The 24,906-nt window shown below is 33.3% G+C and overlaps 1 protein-coding gene across 1 annotated transcript; it reads right to left on the minus strand.

The window, feature by feature from the left end:
* Positions 1 to 2,075: 2,075 nt before the first annotated feature.
* On the minus strand, positions 2,076 to 14,211 carry LOC6642411 (lipase 3). Its single transcript, XM_023175893.2, has 5 exons — positions 13,603 to 14,211; positions 4,810 to 4,987; positions 4,387 to 4,748; positions 4,161 to 4,319; positions 2,076 to 3,020 (listed from the first exon to the last, which is right to left on the minus strand). The coding sequence occupies exons 1-5, from the start codon at positions 13,843 to 13,845 to the stop codon at positions 2,322 to 2,324; spliced, it is 1,641 nt and encodes a 546-aa protein (XP_023031661.1). The 5' UTR covers positions 13,846 to 14,211; the 3' UTR covers positions 2,076 to 2,321.
* Positions 14,212 to 24,906: the final 10,695 nt, after the last annotated feature.

Genomic DNA, 24,906 nt, shown 5'->3' on the forward strand with positions numbered 1-24,906 from the left:
TAGGAAAGGAAAATTTAATAAAAATAGAAAAGACATTTCAGTATATAGATTTTAACATTTTTTAAAGATATTCAAAGAATGTTAAATTTTCGGTTTTGGTCGAATCAACATTTGCACTGATTTGATTATAATTTTGTAATCCCAGCTTATCCATAAACGCCATGCGTCGTCTTCAATTGTATAATATCTGCCATTGAGATTTCTAATATAAAAATACAAAATACATTCAGATTGTTAACTTTAAATTTTTTGAAAAGAACTATGTACTTACGGTCCATTGCAATCTTTGTGCCACCATGCACCAAACCATTCTGGATCACAATCAATGTAACGTGTTTGATCATTTTGATGGTCGTAAGTTGTGAACTTTTGTTTCATGCCAAACATCATTTGATTTGAGAGTGTGCCTCTAAAATCGCCCAACGATTCCAACTTGTATTGACTTGCTTCATTACCAATTTTAAAATTATCATAACTAGCGAATCCTGCCTCTCCCATGAATTCTTCAACTTGTATATACAGTTCATAGGGTTGTGTGTTGGTAATGTGATGCAATTTATCAAGGCCAATAAAAAATTCGCCATGCAATTGACCAAAACCATTACGAAATTCAGTCCAACTTCGGTTAAAGTTGATGCTACCATCAAATCGCTTTTGGATAACTATCCAACCGCCTCCATCTAGATCTCCATTGCAGAGAGCAGGGAATGGAGTCATCTTTGGAATGCCAATTATATGAGTACCAGATAAGTGACCTTTGCAACCTGTTGTCGATATTTTTCCTCTGCATTCGATTAGTTTGCTTTCAGTTTCATATAATTGTACCAAATGGTTTTCAAGCAAATTATTTTTAAGTGCTATCTGATCTTGAGCTTCATCCAGTTTTTCTTTATATGATGACAATTGATATTTTAGATTTTTTAAGTCATTGCTTAGAATATCCTTTATTACTTTAATATTTTCCACTTCCTGGCTTTTTGACTTTAGTTCATTTCCCAAATTGACTCTTAAGTTTGATAGATCTTTTTGGCATTCCTCTATCTGAATTTGATAAGCTTGAGCCTCTTCCGTTTTGTTCAAGGATCCAATTTGAATTGCATTGACCAACTGACCAATAAGTTTGAGCAAATTTTCATTTGTTTGTCGAAGATTTTCAATTGTTGCATGTTGCTCATCACTCTGGCTCATTTTTAATTCTCTCCTAAGCTTATTTATTTCCTCTTCGTTTTGTGATTGTTTCATTTCGTTCGATTTAATCTGCTCTTTTACGTTAGTTAGTTGAGGCTCTAGCGACTTTAAGCAATTGGATTCACAATGATTCTCGTCGGGATATATCAAGCCATCCTATCAACATAATCATTAATCAGAATAAATTTCACTTCTCACTATTTAATTCTTCACTCACCCAAGAGTCATCCATATCGGAAGATGTCTCTATTATTTGCATGAGTCCCACAAAAAGTAAGAGTCTAGAAAAAGAAAGAATTCTTTTTGTAGACATTTTCGAAAGAATAATAATTCTAATTAATTTTTTTAAATTGTTTTCCACTTTCCAGACGCATAAGCGATAAAGTCTAAAAAAGCAATGATTTCAATTTCAAAATATTCATTGAATTATGCGTTCGGCTTCTTCCAATTTACGTGTGCTGAGATAAGGTTTGCGACTAATACATAAGAAGATTTATTTATTATCAGTAGTTAGTTCAAATGTACTTAATCGTGTGCCAAATAAATAGGTATTAAGTAAGAGAAAGTATCACTGATTAATCAGAAATTGTTTGACTAAAGCTCTTTGCTCAACTAAGTCTGCTTTTTAACATCAGGTACTTAACATAATAACAAAAATTTGATAACAGTAATATTAAAATATATCAACCATGCAAATATTCCAAAAACTAACAAAAATTTAAAGCTTTTTTTGCTATCCATTCCATTATTAAAAATTAAATTTAAACACAATATTTTGAACCAAAATCAAATGAAATAAAAAAAACAATTGTGTTTGCTTAATATGCTTAAAATATCATTTATTAATAGTAATGTTTAAAAAAAGTTTACTCATAAATTTGTACAACATATAAATAAAAAATTTAAAAATAGAACAGAACAAAAGAACTGCTTATTGAATTTGATGATAAATCGTTCCAGGTCATGATGATGATATGGGATTATTTGGAGGTGCCTGAGTTGATGCATCCCGATGATGGGTAATCGAAAAGGATGTTGGGATCAGAGCGTACAATTGTTTGTTGTTGTTAATAAAAAAAATGGTCATCACAGTCAAATGAAAATTGGAAATTTATTTGTGACATCAGCAATCATCACGCAGTAATCATATCGCTGCTCAAAGTGGTGGCTAAGACTTCAGCATCATCCTCTTGATTCACAATTTCGTCTTGAATTCTTTCCTCAATCCGTTCCTCTGTTGTCCCCGTTGTCTCTATCGTGGCTGGAGTAGTAACTGTTGTTGTTGTTGTTGCTGGTGTTGCTGCTGCTGTTGTTGGATTTAGCATCATTAGACCATGAGGCAGATGGACATTTGGTGGTAAATTTTGTATTTGATTTTGTATTGTTTGCTGACGCTTTTGGAATTGCATGGCCAAGTATTGTGCTAAATTTGCCGTCAATTTGGCCTTATGATTCTCCACTCTACGTATATTCCTAACCAGACGATTATAGACCAAGGGTTTGACATCAATGGCCCATAGGAAATCCAAATGATTAAATCTCTCCATTGGCACCAAATACTTATCCACCACATTTGGCAGTTCACGGGCCAAACGATCTACACCAGTTGTCGAGACCAATAGATCATTGACCGAATAGTAAAGTGCCACTGGCACCTTCACTCGTGATAGATCATAGTCCGGCGGTGTTATGCGATTATATTCCAATTGATTACGCAAATAGCCACGATCGAATTTACGAAAATGTCCCGATTTCATCAATTGTCCAAAATGTTCCAACTGCTTAATCGACGCTCCGGATGGTGTGTGGCTCAGCATTACGGGCAACATGGTCTACAAAAAATAAAAGTGAAATCCTTTTAAGTTGAGAACTATTAAAAAATAAAGTTAGTCTTTATCTAAATAATTGCATTGATACGTTTTCCAAACCTTGTTATATAAAACTTCTTTCTCTGGATTGAGAAATTTGAAATTTCGACATAACTCGGATCCATAAAGTTGTCATAAATTCTAATATTCATTCAAAATGTAATGATATTTTAATAGTTTACATTTTCCAATTAATATAATTGATTGCCCAACATTCTGTTAGTTTATTGATATCTATTTTATGGTTTTATATTTTTTCTTGAAGTTCTATCACAGTTTATTTTGTCTTTACAATTTACACTGCAGACAGATAATCCCCACAATGTTTAGCAGTTACATATTTATCCCTGACCTATACTCAACCCCAAATCCCCAAACGCAATAATTGACCGCAAAGTTAAACACCCGCAGATTTCGTACAATTCATTGTTCACCCACAAAATTTGCAATCCGTTGCCCTCGTGAAGCCTCGCCTCGCCCGCGACCCCTACGAAACTTGAATTACATGAATCGAAGTCAGGTGGCTGGGCTTAGTATGCCATTATCTATGTTCCCAATACGTGGGGCCAGAGGGAATCGGTGGTGGAAGGTTGTTGGATACAACTTCTTGTTGTTCTCATTGTTGTTCGAAAATTGGCATAATTAACTGGGTCCACGTGGAGTGGAGCCGTGGCACAAGTGGAGGTGGAGGCGATACGGCGACAATGCATGCAAATTAGGTGCTACTCTGTGACCTAACATGAACCCTTGTCCCCATCGTTGGAGGCAACAATTCACCCAGCGGAGAAGAGCGTGGGTGTAGGCACACATGCATGGAAACACAGTCTAAGTTCAGGTTAAGAGTTCAGTGAGGCGTGTGAATATGAATTTGAGTGTTGTTCAATTCTTACAGAAAGTGTCTAATTAATAAGCAATTTCGGATGAACAAGTGTGCTAATTAGGTATTGAGTATAGTTATGATATTAATTATTTAAGCATTTGTTGAGTCGAAGTTCTCCTGTTATTGACAAACGATTCTGGTTAATAATTTGGTGACTAATTGCTGATGGAAACATTCAAAATGGAAGTGACCTGGGGAAAAGAAAATTAAACGACTCTATTTACCTTATTCAACTGCTCCGAATTGTAGCCGGCAACTAAAAACAGGATATTCGAACACACATCCTGAGTCATGGCATTATCGTGGCACACAACCTGACTATGATCCACTAAGAATTTGGTATTTGGCATAAATTCGGTGATGCGAAGCATTCTGGTGGCAGCCTAAAGAAGAAAAGAAAAGACAAACCAATTGCAACTCACAATTTCTCATTAAAGTCCAATTAATTACCGTTAAAAAGTCCAAGAAAAGAACTAAAGTACGAAACAGAGGACTCTTCATATCGTGTATATAGGCAATCGGGGCCAGGGCATGCATTGAGAGAATTTTCTGACTATAAGCTGGTTGCTCCGAGCATAGGACCCAAAATATGGCCGTACCCTGAGAGTGGCCAATATAATGCAATTGCTCATATCCAGTTTTACTCAATATATAATCAATATTAGCAGGTAAATCATATTTGCCCATCTCATGGAATGTGAAATCCCAGAACTCCTGATAATCACTATTCAAACTTGTATGATTCTTCGAATAGCGATTACCCCGCGAATTGCCCATCCAAACATCGTAGCCCAAATCGGAGAGCATGTAACCTAAAAGAAATTTAGAACAATCTTCAGATATTTGATTAATTACGTGTTAATTTGGACTTACCCAAACCCGATTTGGGTCCCATTAACACCCAGGTGGCTGATGTATCCAATATGCCATGCATCAAGAGCACCGGTTGAGCTCCCTTCTTGGGTATACGATGCATTTCCAGTATATAGCCATCTTTCGTATATATCGTATGCGTTTCCGAGGGATAACCATATTTGCGTATTAACTTTGGCTGAAAAAGACAAGAGATTAAATGGGAGAAATAGGTGTTGGGATCGATCTAAATCAACATAGTGTGAAATTGAGTTTCTTTCTCTGCTTGTTTCGGTTTCATTCTCTGAGCTCTTTTTTTGTTGCTTTTCCTTTGCTGTTTTCAATTTGCATAGTTCAGTGGTTAGCTTCAGGTGAAAGAAGAACCCGTGACTCTAACTCTAATCAGCATCATCATCATCGTCATCATCATCATCATCATCATCATCATCATTATAATCATAGTCATCCACGTTGTCTGCAGCTTTAACCACAGTCATTTTGGCCTAATGAATTTTAATTTGTGGCATCAACAAGTTAATCAAGTTAAACAGATGATGACGACGACGACGACGACTACCAGACTACGATGATGTTGTTTGTGGTAGGATGCCAGAGAGACAGACGGAAAGACGGAGGAGAGGGTTAAGTAAATTGTTTATGGTAGCAAAAAGCAAATATGGTAAGGCAGTGTGGAAGGGGGGAAGGGGGTTTGGAGGGCAAATGCAAATGGTATGTCTCAAGAGTTAAATGAGTTTTTAGGGCCACAACGATTCACCAACATTTTCATAGCAAATATTAGTTTATATAAAAAATTAGTTTAGAAATGCCTTTTAGTTCGAAATTTCTACTTAACTAGAGTGCATTAAACAAATTAAAATCATTTGCAAAATTTCTATGGATCGATTTTGGAAATTTATTCAGATATAAATCCAGATAATTAGAAAAAGTAGTCATACTGACTAAATAGATTTTGTTTGCTTTGATTTTTATTAACTTTGGAGGACTACCAGAAATTTTGTATAAATTTTTGTTTAACATCATATTGATTAATTTTAGAGTTTTTATAAACATTACATGAGTCTATTTAATAACAACGACAACAAACTGTTAAGAGATTGATTTTGAAACTCCATTTCTAGGATATTTAGAATTCGTTTACTTTCTTTCTTATTACACAATTAAGTTATTCATAACTATTTTTGTGGCTTATCTGATATCCAAAACCGCAAACACGTGCCTTAATAAAAATTTTCTTTATTAACACAGATAAAATGTAAGACACTTCGAATTGTGGTTGACTTCGTCATACCCTGTAGAGAAGCATAACGTTCAAATCAAGTTTTAGATTCCAATTAGTTTGGCTTAACTTTCTATTGTTGCAATAACTAGAGCATAAATTTTAGTCGCTTATGTTAGGGTCATGAAGCGATCAACGTTCTATATAAACAATACAAACAAACATGGTACTGTAGTAATTATTTAATTGTACTAAACATAAGAATTGGTGACACTAACTATAAGAACTCTTCAAATTGCACAAACGGTTCACCCATAGACTAAATCATTATAACTACATATATTCTCAAACTAAATCTGTTTAAATATAAAAAAAAAATGTTTTTCTCTTCCTGAAACCTTTGAAATACTCTTTCACTCAATTATAGAGTATAATAATATAAAAGTTTTTAAAAAACATTATGATCGTGCAAGATTAAAGAATTTCATGAATTGAACATTTCAATCACGTATTTATCATACGCACTGTATGACAGCATAGACACATAAAAAAATGTACACACACACACATCAAACAAAACAATCGAAAATAAAAATATGAAAATTTTCCGGCTAGTTTTTTTTATAGTTTTCAACTTTTTCGTGATTATTTTGATAAGTTTAGGGAATTATATAATCCATCAATGAAATAGTCCGAAAAAAGTAAAGTTATAAACACGCGATTACACAAATAAAAACCAAAAAGCCAGAGAAGTAATGCAATTGCGAGAGAGAGGTAGAGGTAGTGATAAAAAGAGAGGGAGAGAGAAGCTGTTCGGCATTTTAATTAACCTTGGCAGCAAATTGTGTGGAATATAAACAAAGCCAAAAATACAATTGCAATTGGCCAACTGACTTTGCCGGCTCGCTAGGTCTGGCAAGGTGGTCCGCGGTCGGTGGTCGTTAGTTGGTAGAAGGGGAAATAGACCCCACCAACGTATGATGAGGAAGTGGTACGCAGCCCACAAGTAATTCGGTGAAATATTTCAATTTTAACACCCTTCCAGAGGTTGGGTATTATGAAGATGATAAGATGTTTGTAAAAGAAATCCTTAAAACTTTACTTTGTATCCAAATCTCCCTCTAGGCACAGTAACATGTGTTTAAATTTAAATAAATTGAGAGTGATCTTTTGGTATGAATTCTTCATTTTGTCAAGATTTAAAACTGAAAGTGTAAAGATGAAGTCTACATGGACTGATTGCCTATATGGGGGTGTAATATCAACCTTAGTAAGAGTATCAAAAGTTCAGTGCTCCAACATAATCTTCCGGGATCTATCTGTTCCCACTTTATACGCATATATTATAGTTTTGTGGCTAAATTTCCGAATTCCTTTGTTTGAAGAATGAATAAAGAGATACAAAAATCACAAAAATAACGTAAGCAATAGCATTTTCAAAATAAGCATTATTATTTTGTTTGTCGGCTTGACACACTTTTCGGTGTAAACAAATATTTGGCCAATAGTGCGAAAGATGGGAGAGAAAAAAAGGCAACCAGAAACAGATGCAACAAAATGCAAGCCCACAAATTGTGAAAGACAACAAAAATGTTTGGCAATAAAAAGTCACACAGCTGAAATTTATGTTTTCTTTTTCACATTTTTCTTTTTTTTTTTTAGCAAACTTTGTAGTTTTTGTTTATGGTTGAAAATAAATCTTCAAACTCTTTTTTCTTTGTAATTTTTGATGTGCGCGAATACTTTTAATTTGTATAAATTATATTATTATTGTTTAGGCCATAAATTGTGCAGGTTATAAAGTATATAAAGACTTTTCTGTCGTGGTTTTGAAAGTTTAGTTAAGGCTAAAAAAAATTTGCAACACAAGTTCTCAAATCTATATTACACTAGGTCAAAAAAAAGTTACCAATGAAGTCAATCATTAACAACTATATGGTTCTTAAAGTTTTCTTCGAGGCCTGATAAAGGTAATTTGCTTATTACAAAATAATTCAGTTGTTATTTAAAAAGTCTTATATAAAAAATAGAAAGAAATATAGAGACTTAAGTAACAAACGAGAACAGTGAACTTCAAAGATACAATCAACGGACTTGATACAAAGTTCATTCAAGTTACTTAAACAGTTTCTCTTAGCCTTTGACCTATTAATGCTTTTTTTATCGAAGATGTCTTAGATTAAAGTCAAAATTGAAGTATATCAAATTTTATGTATAATGAATTATTTTTATCTTTTGATAAGATACCAGAGATGGTAAAGAAATAGAAACAAGTTAAAACATTTTTGAGTCCAATCGATTTTAATCAAAATATCCTTCAACCTTATCCTTATTGCAAGCAATTGGAATGTTTTTCAACATAATGTTTTCTTAAATATCCGTGTTTTATACTTCAGTTTTCACTGCGTTTAATTCAATCAACATGGATAAAGTAACTGAACAATTGGTTAACCATTTACAATTGTTTGATTGGCGCACAATTTCGCCTTGAATATTTTATTGCACATTTGTATTTGTTTTGTCGAACTCAATCAAAAACACTAATTGAAACACATTGTGCTATAGTTCAGTAAATTTGATTGAATCGAAATACATATACAAAAATATGAGGCGAAAAAGTGAACAATTTATTGTTTATTTATGTTGATGCAAAAAACTAAATTCATGTAAATAATCGAAGAATATTGAAATGTTTATTTTTACGCCAATTTACACACACAAAGTAAACACAAACAAAAAAATAAAAACAAACAATAATAACAAAGATAACAAAATGTTGGAAAAACTATAATTAAATAAATGAAGTAAACGAGCGTAGAGGCAAGAGAAAGAGAGAGAGGGAGAGAGCGATGTAGAGAAAAACTTAACAACGTCGCCGACCTATGCCAATATGAAAGATATTTTGTTTGCCTTTTTTTTCATCATCGAGTTTTAGCCGCGTTTCATTTTTATGGCTTTTACTGTTTCACTAACTGAATATGTTTCTCTTTTTTCGTAGTTTTTTTTTTTTTTTGGTAGCAAAAACTTGATTAGCACCTACGAAAACTGACAATAATTCGAAACTCAAACTCAATCATGACCCACTAATTTGTGCGGTTTGTGTCCATGCTAATTGGTGGAGTATAAAAAACATTCGTGCTGTAAGTTAGAGGCTTTCGACCCTTGTATACCTTTTAAGAAATAGATGAAACCTTTGGAGAAAACATCGAATTGTGCAAAATTTTGTATAGGTATACTAGTTCAGACGTACTAGTTAATAAATTTTAATAAATTTTAATAATAAAACAAATTTTGTACCAACGTGCAAATATAGTTTTACTTTTTAATTGTAATTAAATAAATCTGAACTACTAAACTGAACTGTTAATCTTAATACAAATTCATGAAATGTTGTTAGCTTTAAGAAGCCATGAATTGTTTCTTCAAATCTTATTAAGAAAAACATAGCTTTTAAAGTTGTATCTGTGTTAAAGAATACATATTGTAATATACAAATTCTTCGTTAATTCAAGTTATATGTAAACATTATAAGTTTTGTATTTCCTTATTGAAAGAAGATTATAAATAAGAAAACGAAAGAGGGACTAAGAAAGAGTAAGCCACTTAAATTTATAAGTAGACAATGAAGTCTGAACCATTTGCAAAACAAATTCTGAACACATTTTATAGTTTCTTTAGGAACTATTTGTGCCTTAAAATATGCTCTTCCTTATTACTAACATAAGTATATTACAGATCTACATACAACAGCAAAGTAGTGTGAATATTTTTCAATATTTTTGGTCTACTTTTATATCGAATTGAAATAGCATTCAGTCGGAATACTTAATTAGTTCACCTCTAGCTCGCAATAGAAAGAAAACAGCCAAGTACTAAATAGTTGAAAATTACAAAAGTAAAATATATTATATACATATATTATCTTATATTGCATATGTTGGGTCAAACACGATTACAAAATAAGAAGACGACTTGTATACTGAATGCCGAATGCTAAAAACCTCAGGATCCGGAAAGAACTCCATTCTCCGTTCGAGCAAGTTCAAGCAAAACTTAAAAATGGCATCGAAAAACAACTAAAATGACAACTAATTGTCTTGCTCTTCAATTTACTGATTGCTGGCAATAATGAGATATCGTCGAGCAGCTTTACTGATTACAAGTACCTACTTAACAATAAAGTACTCAAATACCAACAATCTCCAAACACCCATTTGGCGGAAAGGTCACAGGGTATTAAAATCAAAAACGATTTCAAGTGATATTCATGCAAAGACATTTTGGGCGTTGCATGTGATCTTTCATCTGCCATCTTTAGTACCGAAATCGCCTTCCAATGTTGTCATTTCAATGCAAATTTTTAGTGTCAACTTTTTTTTTTTTTATTTTGCTGTCTGTGATTTGTAGTTTGTCTTATTTGTGTTTGTCTTGGGCTTCATTTGCATAAAACACTTTTGCTTTTTGTTTGACTTGTTGATGTCGAGCCGTTGAGCTGAGCTGAGCTTGAGTTGACTTGAGTTGAGGCCTGTCAACGCTACCAACCTTAAAAATTGGTAGTGCTCATTTTGTAACTGACCTTGATAATGACTTCGATTCGATATCCGATGCTGCCGATCGACATTATTATGGTGATCATCATCATCATCATCATTATTATTGTTATTATAGACTAAATTGCCGTTCAAAGCGTCTCGATCTATTCAAAGAGATCGTGGGCTCGATTTTAACCAGTTTGCTAGTTTTATTAGACCAAACTGACATCGTTTTAATGACACCGAAAGCAAACCACTGAAAAAGTCTGTCTTAAAGGTTAATCACATTTGAACTTGTGTGCTTTGATTTGCCGGTTCGATCTAGAGCAAATGCCAATTGATTGACTGATTGATGGCCATTTTTCAGGTGAAGGCGAATTGCTAAGATTTTTTGAACCAAATTGAAAATCATTTCAAATATTGCAATAAAATTGTAACGAAATCAATGGGAAATGGGATAAATTTGAATGAAATAGTTATTTACGATTAAAAAAGAATTTGGAACAGAATTAAAAGTGCATAAAAATTAAGATGATGTATATAAAGATTAACTTAACATTTTAAAGTTACTTGAAGTAACAAAATTTTAGTTCTCATGAAATAAACTTTTAGTATTTTGTTTATGAAATTAACCTTGAGCCCGTTCGGGAACTCCCTTAACTTTAATTTAGATCACTTTAATTTCCGTTCGCATAATAATTTTTTAACTGAAATGCATAAGTTTATTTCCATACCAACAAAATATGGTATTAACAAATGTTTTGAAGATTTGAACAACAATTCACACAATTTATTTACAAAGATTACCCAATTTGTTTAGTTTTTTTTTCGTTTTTTGAGGGTGGCAAGAAAATGGTTACCACTTTGGGCGGGTCAACAAACAGTTTGGATGGGTGAAAATTGCTAAAGCCAATAAAGCAACCAAAAACAGAGTTAACAACTGAAATTATTAACAACTGAGAGACACTGAGAGACATATAACGTAATGTAATTTATGCGATTTACGTGATTCGTGATAGTTGCTATTGCCATTGTGGTTGTTGTTATGCAGACAGACAGGCCAAAAAGACACAGAAATTGTCAACGAACTACAGTGGAAAAAAAGTGAATCTTATGCAAAGTCATGGGCTTGGGCTTGGGCTTGGGTTTGGGTTTGAGTTTGGGCCTGGGCAATGTAACCGAAACGAACTACAATAAAAAACATAAAGAAACAGAAAAAAACAAAAACTTTAACAATTTCTGCACGTTGCCAAATTGCATAATCAAACATTTAAGACAGACAAAAAGACAAAGAGAGAGAGAGAGAGAGAGAGAGAGAGAAAGAGTGAGTGAGTGATAGTAAGCTAGATGGAGACAGATACACCTCTTTATGGCCAACAAATTGAAAATTTGTCAAATGCTTTAACAGTAATCACTATGCAATTAGGCTAACTTGACCACGTTCCAAGCAATGACAATACCTGACTGACTTTGAAATATGGGTTAACATGAAAACAGACTCCCTTGCCTCATCCCCGGCACCCAATTCACATTTACTTGTATACATATATAGACACCCCCTCATCCATGTCAAATGTCACTAAAGTAATGCCTTACTCTAATCGCAACAATAAGGAAATAGTTTTTTTTTTTGTCTCTTGGGCATTTGATTTTGGTTTTTGTTTTCGGCTCGGCTTGACTTGGTTTGCTTTGATTTCGTTTGCCGTGCCTTTGTTTTGGCAAATATTCAAAAAAACAGAAGAAATAGGTTGTTTATTTTTTTTCTTACACGTTTCGCCTTAATTTGAATTTAAAGATTTCCGCATTGCATTTGGCAAGGAAAGCAAAAAGTTTTGTAAATTAATGTCATTGAGGTGTTGAAAACTTTGCTTCAAACTTTATAAAAACAGCATCCAATTATATTTTTGAATAAGTTAAAGAAAAGTAAATAATATTTAATCTACATATGTTTAAAGAAAATACAATTTAATCAAACAAGACAAAAAAAAAAGGTAAAGCGAGGATTTAAAAAAAGGATTTTTTCCACCTAACTGTTTTAACAGATACACTTAAATGCATATATATTTTTAGGTATATTTTTTAAGTATTTCTATTGCAAGAATCATAAAAAAAATGGTCGAGGATCTATCTTCATATGCAAATAATTTGCTTTAATTAGTTTTTTGTATTAATTAAAAGAGATTGATGAGATTAAATCACTTCTTATACGTTCTTATTATTATAGCTATACTTTTCTTACTTTTTTATACACATTCACGATTGATCTACAATTGAATATAAGAAATGCAATTACTTTTTAAGTGAAACAATTCAAAAATTCCATAAACATAAGTTTATTTAAGTAAAAGTATTTAGGTTTCTTGAAGTTTTCTCATACAAAAGTTGTTCGATTTTAGCTACATCACCTTCACTTCAATCTAATAAGAAATTCAATGATATTTTTATCAACTTTTAGAAAACTTGAATTTATTTTCATTCATGTTATAGCTCACAGAACGTATTGGCATTCAGAGGTATCTGAAATTCGTTTGCATTACACTTGTACCTTCGATTATATCACTCTCTTTCTCTATCTCATTGCATTTCTTAACAATTTAAGTTTAAGTAGATATTTCAACTCTTACGTAGGTTTATTTTATTTTAAAGGCTGTGGGTTAGGTCACTCAATAAAGACGAAATTAAGCATTATCAACAGCCATAAAAAGTCAACAAAATTCACACGCGTTACGACAGTTTCCCTCAAAGTCCCTTTCCCTTCAACCTAATGCAATTGCCCTTACTCCCGCCTTGGCTTTTCTAGGGGCAACTGCAGTTGGTCATGTTAGTTGGTCATAAAAAAAGGCTTAGCCAACTTCACGTGCTGAGCGGGCATTATCAAAATAAAGTTATCACCCAGAAAATGTCAATGAACTGAGAGACGAACAAAAAAAAAATAAATACAGAATAAAGAAAAAAACTTTCTTTCTATAGCAAGTGAAAAGTGTAAAAAGTGACATAGAAAATATGACTCTTTGAATAGAAGTTCCGCTCAATGAAATGACTTACCGTTATGAGTGAAGCATCTTCCAAGACATCAGATTTAAGATTGCGTCCAGCTCCAGCTAGATTGGCATTACTCGATAGCAATACAGAATTGAGAAGATTCTTAAAACTGAGCGATGTATAGCTAAAGGGCGAGAGTATGGTGAACGCATTGGCCGGCCCGCAATTTTGTAGGGCAATCAAACAATGCAATAGTAGAGAGCACAAAAGGCGTCTCCTCCAGCTGTTGTCACTAGGCCAAAACATCGGAGCAGGTGGGAACAAAGACAAACAAGATAGGTGGAGAGGGGGTGGGGAAAGGGGAGCCTAAAAAAATTGCCAAATGCAACAAACTTGTGGCAGCTTGGCACTTAAGCGTAACGGTTACGTCGTCATTAACTTTTTTTCCTCTCACACTATTTCTCTGGCACACACACTTTATTTATGGCTCTCCTTTTCTCTCTCTCTCTGTCACTGCTTTCGTCACAAATGTTATGCAGATTTTTCTTGGTTTTCTAAGAATTTACGAAATAACCGCCACTTGTTCAAGATAAAATGTTGATTGATTTTCTTTTCCTTCTTTACAGAAAACATCCACACGAAACAGCTACAAAACTCGCTGTATAACCGTCTCGTCTGAGCTTCGTCACTCAACTGTATGGGAGCTCGATCATTGAAGTCTTGAGCTAGGTTTAGGTAGCTGGCAACTTGTTTGATTTCGGTTTGTGGTTTAAGGTGGGCTCAACACGTTGTCTCGGCTACTGTAAGTACAAAATACATAAAGATTCGTTTTGAAGTAATTTGTTCAGTATTGAGTTTCTTAGTTCTTTGTTACAGCTTTGGCAACTAATTTATTTAACTTTTCCATTACTACATGATTGTTTTCACCATTCTTAAGCCTTTCCTAAGTATTATCAATTCAGCTGTGACACTCTGCGTATACGTGTTTTTTTGTTTTCAAATTTCAATAATGGAAATTCCTTGCCTAGATGATTGAAAACTTCGTGTTTTATTTTTGAACCACCCTAATGCGTACCTCTATATATAAAAAGAAGTCAGCAAACTAGGCTTAACACGCATACAACTTGTTCGATTTGATTGTGGATTGTGTGTGAGGATGGTAAGTTTTGTTTTTTTAAGAAAAACAATATCAATTTTCTAAAGTAATTTGTATGGGAAATAGATCAATATTTTATGATAACTTATTTAACTTTGAACAATTGAACAAAGACCTTCAGACATGACTTTGTATGAGTAACACTAAACCGATGTGGGTGGCCAATGTCATTTATGATTAAGTTTTTTTTTCGGTTTTAGCATTTTAAGCCACTGTCAAAGTTTCAATTTAGATTTTGTGCTGTAATTTAGTCAAGTGAGAAATATGGGCAATATATTAATTTTTTCTATAAAAAAAAAAACATTCGTGAAAAATGACAAATATTTGGCTTTAAATAGAAAAAAGATCGCATAAAATGTTCGTGTAATCGTTCTGTTTCTAGTTCGTGTCAAAAATGATTAAAATATTTTTATTAAATTAGCTTTAATTATCGCTATCAGCGAATTTTTGATCTGAGGACTACATTATCCCGAAATGCTATAAAGACTCGAAAGGTTAATGGAAGATCTTAAGTTATGATGATAAATATAAATAAATTTTAAAAGGATGTTATATTTTAAAAAAAATGTTTTAAAGTCTAATTTCAGGCGCGGTATTATCTTTAGTATTTCATGAATATCCCAAAATTTTATTTTAGCCTTTTGAAAGACTGAAATTCTTAACAAAATATTTAGAAAATACTTGAACCCCAAAATTTTTGAATTTTTTAAACTGGTCAAACAATTTCAGACAATATTATCCACCTGATCTCACCTGAGTCTCTGTCAGGTAAGGCTCAGTCGGGTTCGCATCGAACTTGTTGAGAGCTCTTTGGGGGCTTTTCTTGAGTTTTTGTGTCTGTTGTGGCGCGTGCCAAGTTAGTCATGAGTTGAAATGTTTCCATCATTATTTTGTTTTGTGGATTTTTCTCAGCCTCTGGGTTTGAGTTGGGATAGTTTATCTAACGGTTTGTTTTCTGATTTTAGTTTCTGTTGTGGCACGTTTGAAATTTGCCTTACTGACTTGGATTCAGATTACGTTTTTTGGTTCGGGTTTTTGATTTTGGACGCCGCCGCTGCCGACGCTGCCTCTCAATTGCTGCCGTCAAGGTAATTGCAATTGTTCATTGTTTTTTTTTATTTTTTTGTTGGTTTGTTTGAGGCTCCCTCCCGTTTTTGGGGTGTTGAAATGGTTACGTTTCGAAAAATTGCAACAAAAATTTATTTCGTGTTGTTGGATTGACTCTCCCCGCCTCGCCTTGTCTCTAAAATATTTCTGTCATATCTTAATGTTACCCATTTTGTTTTGATTGCCTGTCATTTTGTATTTGTTATCTGAATGTGTCGTTTCCCATCTGTTGGGGGGGATTATTTAATCGTTTGGCTTATTTTGCCATGATTTTTCTTCCCGTTTATCGTTCCGATCGCTTCTTTTATTTTCTGCCGTCTTTCTGCAGTTGTGGTTAACCTTGGCCAGATCCAATTTGTTGTCTCAATGACACTTGGGCATGGGTTATATACATTAATCATAAATTCAATTACCATTTTTACATGGATTCTTTCAACATCGAACAGCAAAAAAACCACAAAACAGAAAAAAAAAGACTCGACTCCAACAATTTTGCCAAGGCAAAATCTATAATCCCATTTACAGCCGGAGAGAGAATCGGAACTTGGTCTTGGATGGAATGTCATGATCACGTGCCACCACACACTTTGCCTCTGCGTGCGAGTGGTAAGTGGCAAGTGGCACAGTGGCAGGGGCAGGGACATCAACTTTTTTGCTTTGTGGCATGGCATCATAATTGCAGCAGTTGCGGTTATATGGAATAGTTTTTTGTTCAATTGCAATTAACTTTGCCGACACCGAAACTAAGTTTCATTTTATGTTTTTGTTTTGGGCCCCATTGAAATTCTTGCAACATCTTAAATGCTTTTTGGTAGATACCTAAAATAGAATTGAAATTTTTACAAATATTTAGTTAATTTAGCTGCCATGTGTCGGTGTGGAGAGTTTAAAGTTGAATTAAAAGCAATTTATTATATTATAGGAATAACTTAGAACGTAACGACTAATTCAAGACTCAAAAGCTTTTTAAACTTTAAGTAGGTATTTGACAATAAATTAGCAAATTTGTATTACCAAGCATTTTGAATGAAGAACTGCTAAGTCATTTAGAGAAGATGGAGTGATCAGTTAGAAATAATATTGCAGTTGTCAATGGAAACATGAATGAAAACCCTTCACGAATCTTTGCTTAATAAATTTAAGCAATAACATTTAAAACAATATAGAAACATAGTTGTTAAAAGTAGTTGCTAGGACATAATTGGGTTAAAACCAAGAAATTACAAGCACCCAAATTTATAGCAAACATTAAGTCAATTGGCCTATGTGGTTTTTGATTAGATGTAATTTAGTTTCCTATAAGGCTCAAACAAATTTCAATAAATTGTGGAAAATTTTTGTTCGGTTAATTTATTTGGCTGGCCGCAAATGGGTTAAGGCCAAGCCAAACTTGACCAACGGCAACAATAGCGGAGTTCCTCAAGGTCACTCAGAGATGACTTGGCTTACGTCGTTGTTGTTGCTATTGTAATTTTGGTTAATTTCTGTGGAGTTTGTTCGCATATTTATTTCTTCTTTTTTCTCTCTTGTTTTTATTTATATTTTTTCTTGTTTGCTTTTTGTCTTGTAGTTCATTGAACAAAAAAGAAATGATGAAAAAATAAAAAGAAAAAGCAGAAGAAGTCAGAGAGTGCAATTTTGGCTTGAGCTATCTCTTTTACTCCTCATCTCCTGTTTTTCACTCTCGCATACCCTTAACGAAAAAGGTTAATACACTTCGAATTAGCCCTAGAAGATGGAAAGATGAAATTTAATTAAATAAAAATGATTTAGACTGTTTAAATTAACTGATCCAATTCAGAGTTCTTTATATCATTTTACAATCAAAGTTACTTAGGTCACAAGTTTCTTTCTAGCCATAAAATAGGCCATCTAATTAGGGTCTGATTAGGGCTCCTCTTTTTCAAGCATAATCAGAAATTAATGTATCGAATTGGAACCAAATTTGACTTAAGTTTTGACATTTCCAAACTTATAAGGGTATAAAACTAGCCACTATGTCTTAAGCTTATTCTCACCATCTGGTTAAATCCTCTTTTTGGCCTTCACCGTAATAATTTGTTGCTGTAGTTTTTGTTGCTGGCTGACATACTTTGCGGTTGTTGCTCAGCAGCTCATTTCCATATGAAATGACTGTCTTTTTTTTAAGTCTGGAGTGACTTAATTGTTGGGTTAACAATTTAATGGTACTTGACCTTTTGGTTATGCTTAGTTTGTGCAGGAAATTTATGGCACTTGATCCCAGACAGAGACAGACACTGAGACTACATATGGTCCAAACTTCATGGGTGAAAAGGGAACATAAGTATTAACTAAGCTCTTTTAAATCATTTTAGACTTTGATTAGAATTGGTAAATCAAAATAAAAAGTAAACAACTTGAATCCACCTTACCCAGGCCCGAAATGTGTCAATTGTAAAACAACAACCAAAAACCGGCTTAAAAAAAAGAAAAAAAGAAAAAAATCATTTTTTCAAAATATTGCAAGAAATGTAAGCAGGAACACAAACAGCAACACAAATGTTGTTGTTGTTGTTGTTGCTGTTGCTTTGCCACCATGACACATTTACCAACATTTTCTGTTTTTTCAATGTTGTTGTTGTTGTTGTTGTTGCTGCTGCTGCTGCTGTGGAAAGCCCCCACACTTGCTGCTGGCTGGAAAAGCGAAAAACGCAAGAAAAATAAATAAAACTCACCGACAGACTTTTTTTGTCGCCATTAAAAACAAAAACAAAAACGAAAAAAATGAATATATAAAAATAAAATTTGTTTAGCAAAATTACCAAAGTTGAAATACTCTAACTATAATTAATTAATTAAACCATTCAGAAGATGATTTGATAAAAAAAAACCATTCCAAGTGCTGTGTTTAAGTTAATTAAACAATTTTTTCCAATAAACTTTGCAAAAATATCAATATTAATATATATAGTTTTGAGTTAAATTTACGATCCTCTAAAAGTTTGGTATTATTTTGATTGATTACTAAACACTCAAGTTATCATGGAAGATATAATAATAAATTCGAATAATATTTACCCATCTTAACCACACATCTAATAACTAGAAATTATATTAATACTATTTTAGAAACATCTAATAGATTAGTTTTTACCTTTTTTATGACAAATACTTCCATTAAATAACACTTTTGACTTGACAAAAGATTGACTAAAGGATGGAAACTAATTAAAAGAAAGTAATAGTAACATTCTAATCAAAATCATTTTCATCCTCTACAAATGTAATTCAATTAATTAATTTAATTTAACTAACTCAGAAACAAAGTTGCTTTGTCGTTTCAATAATAACAAAATTAAATTTCAAAAAGACTTATTTAATTTTGTTTTCATATAAAAAATGTTTCCTTCCACCAAGCCCAAACCAGCGGAACCGCTGGAGGAGTCCTCGTCTAAAGAACCAATTGATGATAAGGAGTCGAATCAACTCCCTTTCGACGATGATTCCATGCCCCTGGATGAGAATGATGAGGAATTTTTCGAAGTATTAAACGGATTCTTAAAACTTATTGAACTAGCAGAAGGAGCCTAAAAAAATATAATAAATAAATTTACCAAACTCTTGAATGAATCCCAAAACTCTACAATTTTTTAAGTGTAAACTGAGAGAAGAAAAAAAACTACTTTCAGTGCAGTTGAATGAAAAAATAAAAAAAATTGCATGCCGGCTTGGCTGGAAAGTTATATAATAGAGAAATAGAGACGTCGAGTGGCAAAAATAAAAAGAGATAGAAAGAGAGAGAGAGAGAGAGAGAGAGGGAGATGAAGCTGACAACCTGCATCTAAAAGTGGGATGCCAGACTCTTTGGTATTTGTTACCAAATTTGTGTATTGGATGACAATTTCAAAAGCAACTAAACAAAATAAATAAACTGGTCAAATTAATGTTTCGCGAAGTTTCTGAAAGATGTAGTTGAGTTAAATCAGATATCTATACGATTAAGAAATAGGTGGGCAGTTTAAAAAGTAATGAGCTATGAAAAATGACTGATTGCAATTACGACTTGAATGAAAAACTCTTACTCCTGCATTTCAAAGTGGTGAGTTGTTGGATTTTTGTGTTAAGTGACTTGGTGAGGCTCAGTTCACTGTGGGTTTTCCCCATAAATAGAAGAACAGAGTGAATCTCCCATTGAAGTCCCAACGCCCATTTGCATCATTCATTGTTTAGCAAGAAAGAGGCTTAAAATTTGCAATTTAAAATTATATATGTAGGTGGTTCTTCAACATGTTTATGATACTATATCATAGTCCAATGGACTCGAGTGGATTTTTGTGGATTTCCTAAAAAAGTGCAGCAACAACTGAAAGCTTCAGGTGGGAAGAATAACTTTCTGAAGTAATTATATATGTTTTGATTTTTGAAATGTTATCATAGACAAATTCACCCCATATCGTATCCTTCTGAACAAACACACACGAGACTTCTTTTCAAACTATATATGCAGTGCCTCGATCCTAAGAAAGCAATGCAACTCTTGACTTCCAACTGAAGCACCCTGTATTGTAATAAGGCAAATTGTTGTGTCAATGAATTCGCCAATTGTAAGGCAATTGCCAAATACTAGTAGCTTAATTCATATTAATTCATTAATGTTCACATATTCTAATGAACTAGCAAAAAAAAAAACTAAAAACAAGTTCTCTTGTGCCACCAAGAAAAAAAAAAATATCAAAGAAAAAAATATATATACCCTTGCAGTATACTTGGCAATAATATTTTTCCTTTTTGAAATTTCTTTCCCTGCAACTCAATTCATCAATACACAAACAAAATATTATTTCTCTTTTTACCACAAGTTTTTCTTCTTCCATCATTTTCTAAGCAAAGCACGGCACGCATACACATACAGTTCATGTAGCGTTGCGTCTGTGTGTGTATGCGTGTGCTCTGTTGATTTGATGATGGCAGTAGTAGGCAGCAAGCAGCGCTGCCGGCAGCGTTTGAACCGATTTATATTGACTGTAACTTGTGTTCTATTTATCGGATCAGATTCAAATTTTGGGATCTGAGATTTTATATCTATTACTATCATATTGGTAAATTTCATGGGGATACTCCAATTTTTGCAAAAATGTTTCTTCTAGAGCTATATGATATAGTGGTCCGATCCCAAAGATTTTCATACTTTATCTCACCCGGGTAAAAAAAGATCCCAAAAAAAATTTCATCCCGATAGCTCTTAAGATGGCTGAGTAAAACGCGTACGCACCGACGGACAGACGGACAGACGGTCAGACGGACAGACGGACATGGCTATATCGACTTAGCTTCTCATGCTGATCAAGAATATATATACTTTATGGGGTCGGAAACGTCTCCTTCTGTGCGTTACAAACATCTGACCAATTTTATAATACCCTCTGCAAGGGTATAATTAATAATAATTGTCCATGTTTGTGGTTAGCCACCGAAATTGCGGACCCTCTTGGCACTTTTGAAATTCCAAACATGTTTTGCATGTGACATACAGAGAGAAAAAAAAAACAAAAACAATAACAATACAAGAAAAACACGTAACAATTAGAGAAACAACAAAACACTAAAAGCTTCTTATATAATTTGGCAAATAATTCAACACACCTCAAAATAAAAACCAAGCAAAAGACATATATGAATCTAGTTTTTTTTTTTGGTTTATTAACTTTGTGACTTTAAAGAAATAAAGTAATAAGCCATAACGATAATGCTCTTAAGAGAAAGATCTCATAATCAGGTCATAAAGGTAGTGGAAACAATCGTTTTATCATGGCAATCTTTAAATACCCTTTACAATTTATTCAAGTAAATGTAAACAGAGTATTGTAACACATTCGAAAAGATTTGCACCTTGAACAGAATCTTCAGTTCTTATTTCTTTGGAACTAATGTAATGTTTTTAATTAGTTAGAACTTATTTCAATTTCAAAGACTATTTCCATGCAGGTATCCCAAGGTATGTTTGAGAAAAGACAAATCAGAAGAAATTAGCTTAATTTATCTTCTTAGACTGCATTATCGCCTAAGCCAAACCATCAAAAGTCATTAGCTTTGCCTTAATATAAAGGAATTAATTTTTGAGATTTTTTAGACAGATCTCAGACCTTTTTTTCTACAACTCTACAAACATGGACTTTAAAATTTAGTTCGAAAACTAATTACTAACTAAATATGTAAAAGAAATCGTCAGGGATAAACTACTAAGAAAACGAAAAGCTTAGTATATATAGGTAAATTATTCATAAGGATGATTATCCTTTAATCGATTGATTAGAGTTAACACCTAGAAGTATTCGATAATCTTCTCAAATTCTTTTATTTACCTCGGGAGATGTATATACATAGATGTTATGTTATGCTATACATAGATGCTATGGACTCTTCTGAATATAAACAAGTTCTTAGTTTTTAATAAAATATGCATAATTTTTAAGAATTGTGGTCAAGAGATTTCCTTCTATCTCCCATTTACATCTTGTTAAATTTAACATTATCTTCCATTCTATAGAAATTATGATGAGAAATTAATATTGAAGTTAAGTTGCCCCAAAATGTTGTTAATTACGTTTACAGATGCAGTTGGATATGACACTGATTTTGGGATTGTGGTGGAGGAGGGGGACGGGGTATTTGCAAGTTGAGCATGCTAATGGCAGATATGTATATGCCTATCCTTGGGGGCTATGCAAATGCAAATGAGTTTTGTACCTTGGGAGAATGTATTTTGGGTTTTTGGTTTCAGGGTTTCAGGCATAAATTTTCTTCCGCCTGGACGAGTTGAAATGGCACAAACTGTGCAAATTATGGGAAAATGGGTAAATGTTTAGGTTGAAAGGATATTTTATTGAGCGAACACAACCACACACACACACACGTACTCATCCACACACACCCACACTGAATGTTGCATAATTAATTTTGTTTACACAGTTGTATATGCAGCTCAGCGAAACAAACATAAATGTGAAATAATAACGTCAGAGATAAGGTAGATGGCTGATGGCAGAGATTCGTAGAAACTTCCATACTCAATTTCATTGCATTTTAAAATCACTTTTAAATAATTCTCAGACTTAATGCATTTCGTTTATATCCCCATCTACTGCCATATAATGGCAATATCATTAACTATATATAAAATGTTGTATCTCAATGAATGTATGCTCATCGATAAAATGTCATTTCCTTCTCTTCGCTTATCCATCTATTTATTTATATGTATGTATTTTTTTGCAGCATTTTCTTTCTCTTGTGCTTTTGTATCCTCTCTCACATTTCGCTGTTTATATGTACATTTCCGGACTGCATTTGGGTTGAAATAATGCTACAATAACAACAACGACAATGGTGTCAAATGTTTTACAACCAGATAAGATGTTTAATTTATGCGAAAACATGTTTGAAAACTCTCCGTGTCTATCTATCTCTTTCCTGTTGTCTCCAATTCTCTATATTCCTCTCTCTCTCTCTCGCTGTGTCTCTGGGTGAATCCCAGTATCGTTGCGTCTGCAAAATGACATTGAGAATCGAGAGGATGAGTCTTAAATTGATGACTATAGCCATAGATAGAGTCGGACATAGAGATGGGTTTGTTGCAGCTATTCGATTCCATTTCACCATTCTTTTGAATCCCAAGTTCAGAAAATTTCAGTTTTAATTTTAGTCTAACCTATTTCAAATTGTGGAAAGAGTTTGAGCTCCAATTAGCTTTAAAAATAAGATAATTCAGACTTTTTAATTTCAATCAATTCAATCAATTTTATTAAAAATCATATTTTCCATGAACTGTAATTTTATTTTATTTATTTATAAATTCATATTCTTTTCTGTGCACTTCAGTATTTACAATTAGTATTTCAATTTAATTTCAACTTCCTTTCAATTTCACTTCCATTTCAATTCAATTTTTTGTCCCATCTCTAGTTCTTTGTTGGTCTTGAACTTAGCTAGGGTCTAGACCCAGCCTACATTTTCACACGCCCCCTCCAAACACAACGCCCACTGTTATTGACCTTGCCACAAATTTTTTCCTCAAACAAAACACACAGAAAAACAGAAAAAAAAAATGAACACAAAATGGTCATAAATTTTGTTGAAGTTGCTTCCGTTTTTTGCGGTTGTCGATGAGTCGTCTCACTGTTGTTGTTGTTGTTGTTATTGTTGTAGTTGCCACTGCGATTTATTTATTTATTTATTTAACGCCATGTTTTGTCTAGACTCAGTATACTGCCTTCTGCACCCCGCATATGGGCCCAACACTATAGGTCTGACTGACATTCGACTCTTCCTATGGTCCTCTTGTCCCTGGGTCTGGTTTTGATATTTGTCAAGCGATAACTCCTTTTTTTATGGTCCATCCATAGCGTTCATTGTCTGCGTTGTCTGCTATGGAGCAGCAGATGATTTTATGTGCCTTGCGTCTCGTCGTCCGCCGCCGAGTACTGGCTCCTGGCTCATGACTCTGCATAAGCAGGCTACTGCGGCGGATGGCAATTAAAAGCAAAGCAAAGATGCCAGACATTTCACTGGCTGCAGAATGTCGAGTGCTCCGCTATCATTAATTAAGCCAAAAACAACAAAAAGGACGAATAATATAACAAAGTGTTAATAGTTGCACTCTCGGCAACATGTTGCTAACGCTTGGCAACATCTTAACATTATGCCAGCCTAAAAGTATGCTATGTTTTTTTCTTGATAGAGTTTTTGAATTTCAGGTAAATGAAAACAATTAAACAGTCAGCTAAGTACGCTAAAAAAAACATATTTCAAGTCCAATAATTGCGATTAATAATATTGTTTTTCTCTATTTAAATCTATTTACACTTTCGATTTACATTTAAATTGTTTTACTTCATTTATATAGCAAATATTCTTAAAACTAAAGTAAAATTGTGAGAAAGGCTTTCGAAATTTCCTTTATTTGCCGCTAACCTTTAACCATTATTCTTTCACTTAAGCCATCTGCCTGTCATCTATATACGCACATACATATCTATATATATATATATTTAAAAATATACTATATTTCTTAACTAAATCCTTCAAGGACGGCTGCAAGTTGCCAAGTGCCAAGTTCAACATTTATAAATGTCAAATGTAGATGG

This window comes from Drosophila willistoni (genome assembly GCF_018902025.1).
Source record: "Drosophila willistoni isolate 14030-0811.24 chromosome 2R unlocalized genomic scaffold, UCI_dwil_1.1 Seg167, whole genome shotgun sequence".
Taxonomy (NCBI): domain Eukaryota; kingdom Metazoa; phylum Arthropoda; class Insecta; order Diptera; family Drosophilidae; genus Drosophila; species Drosophila willistoni.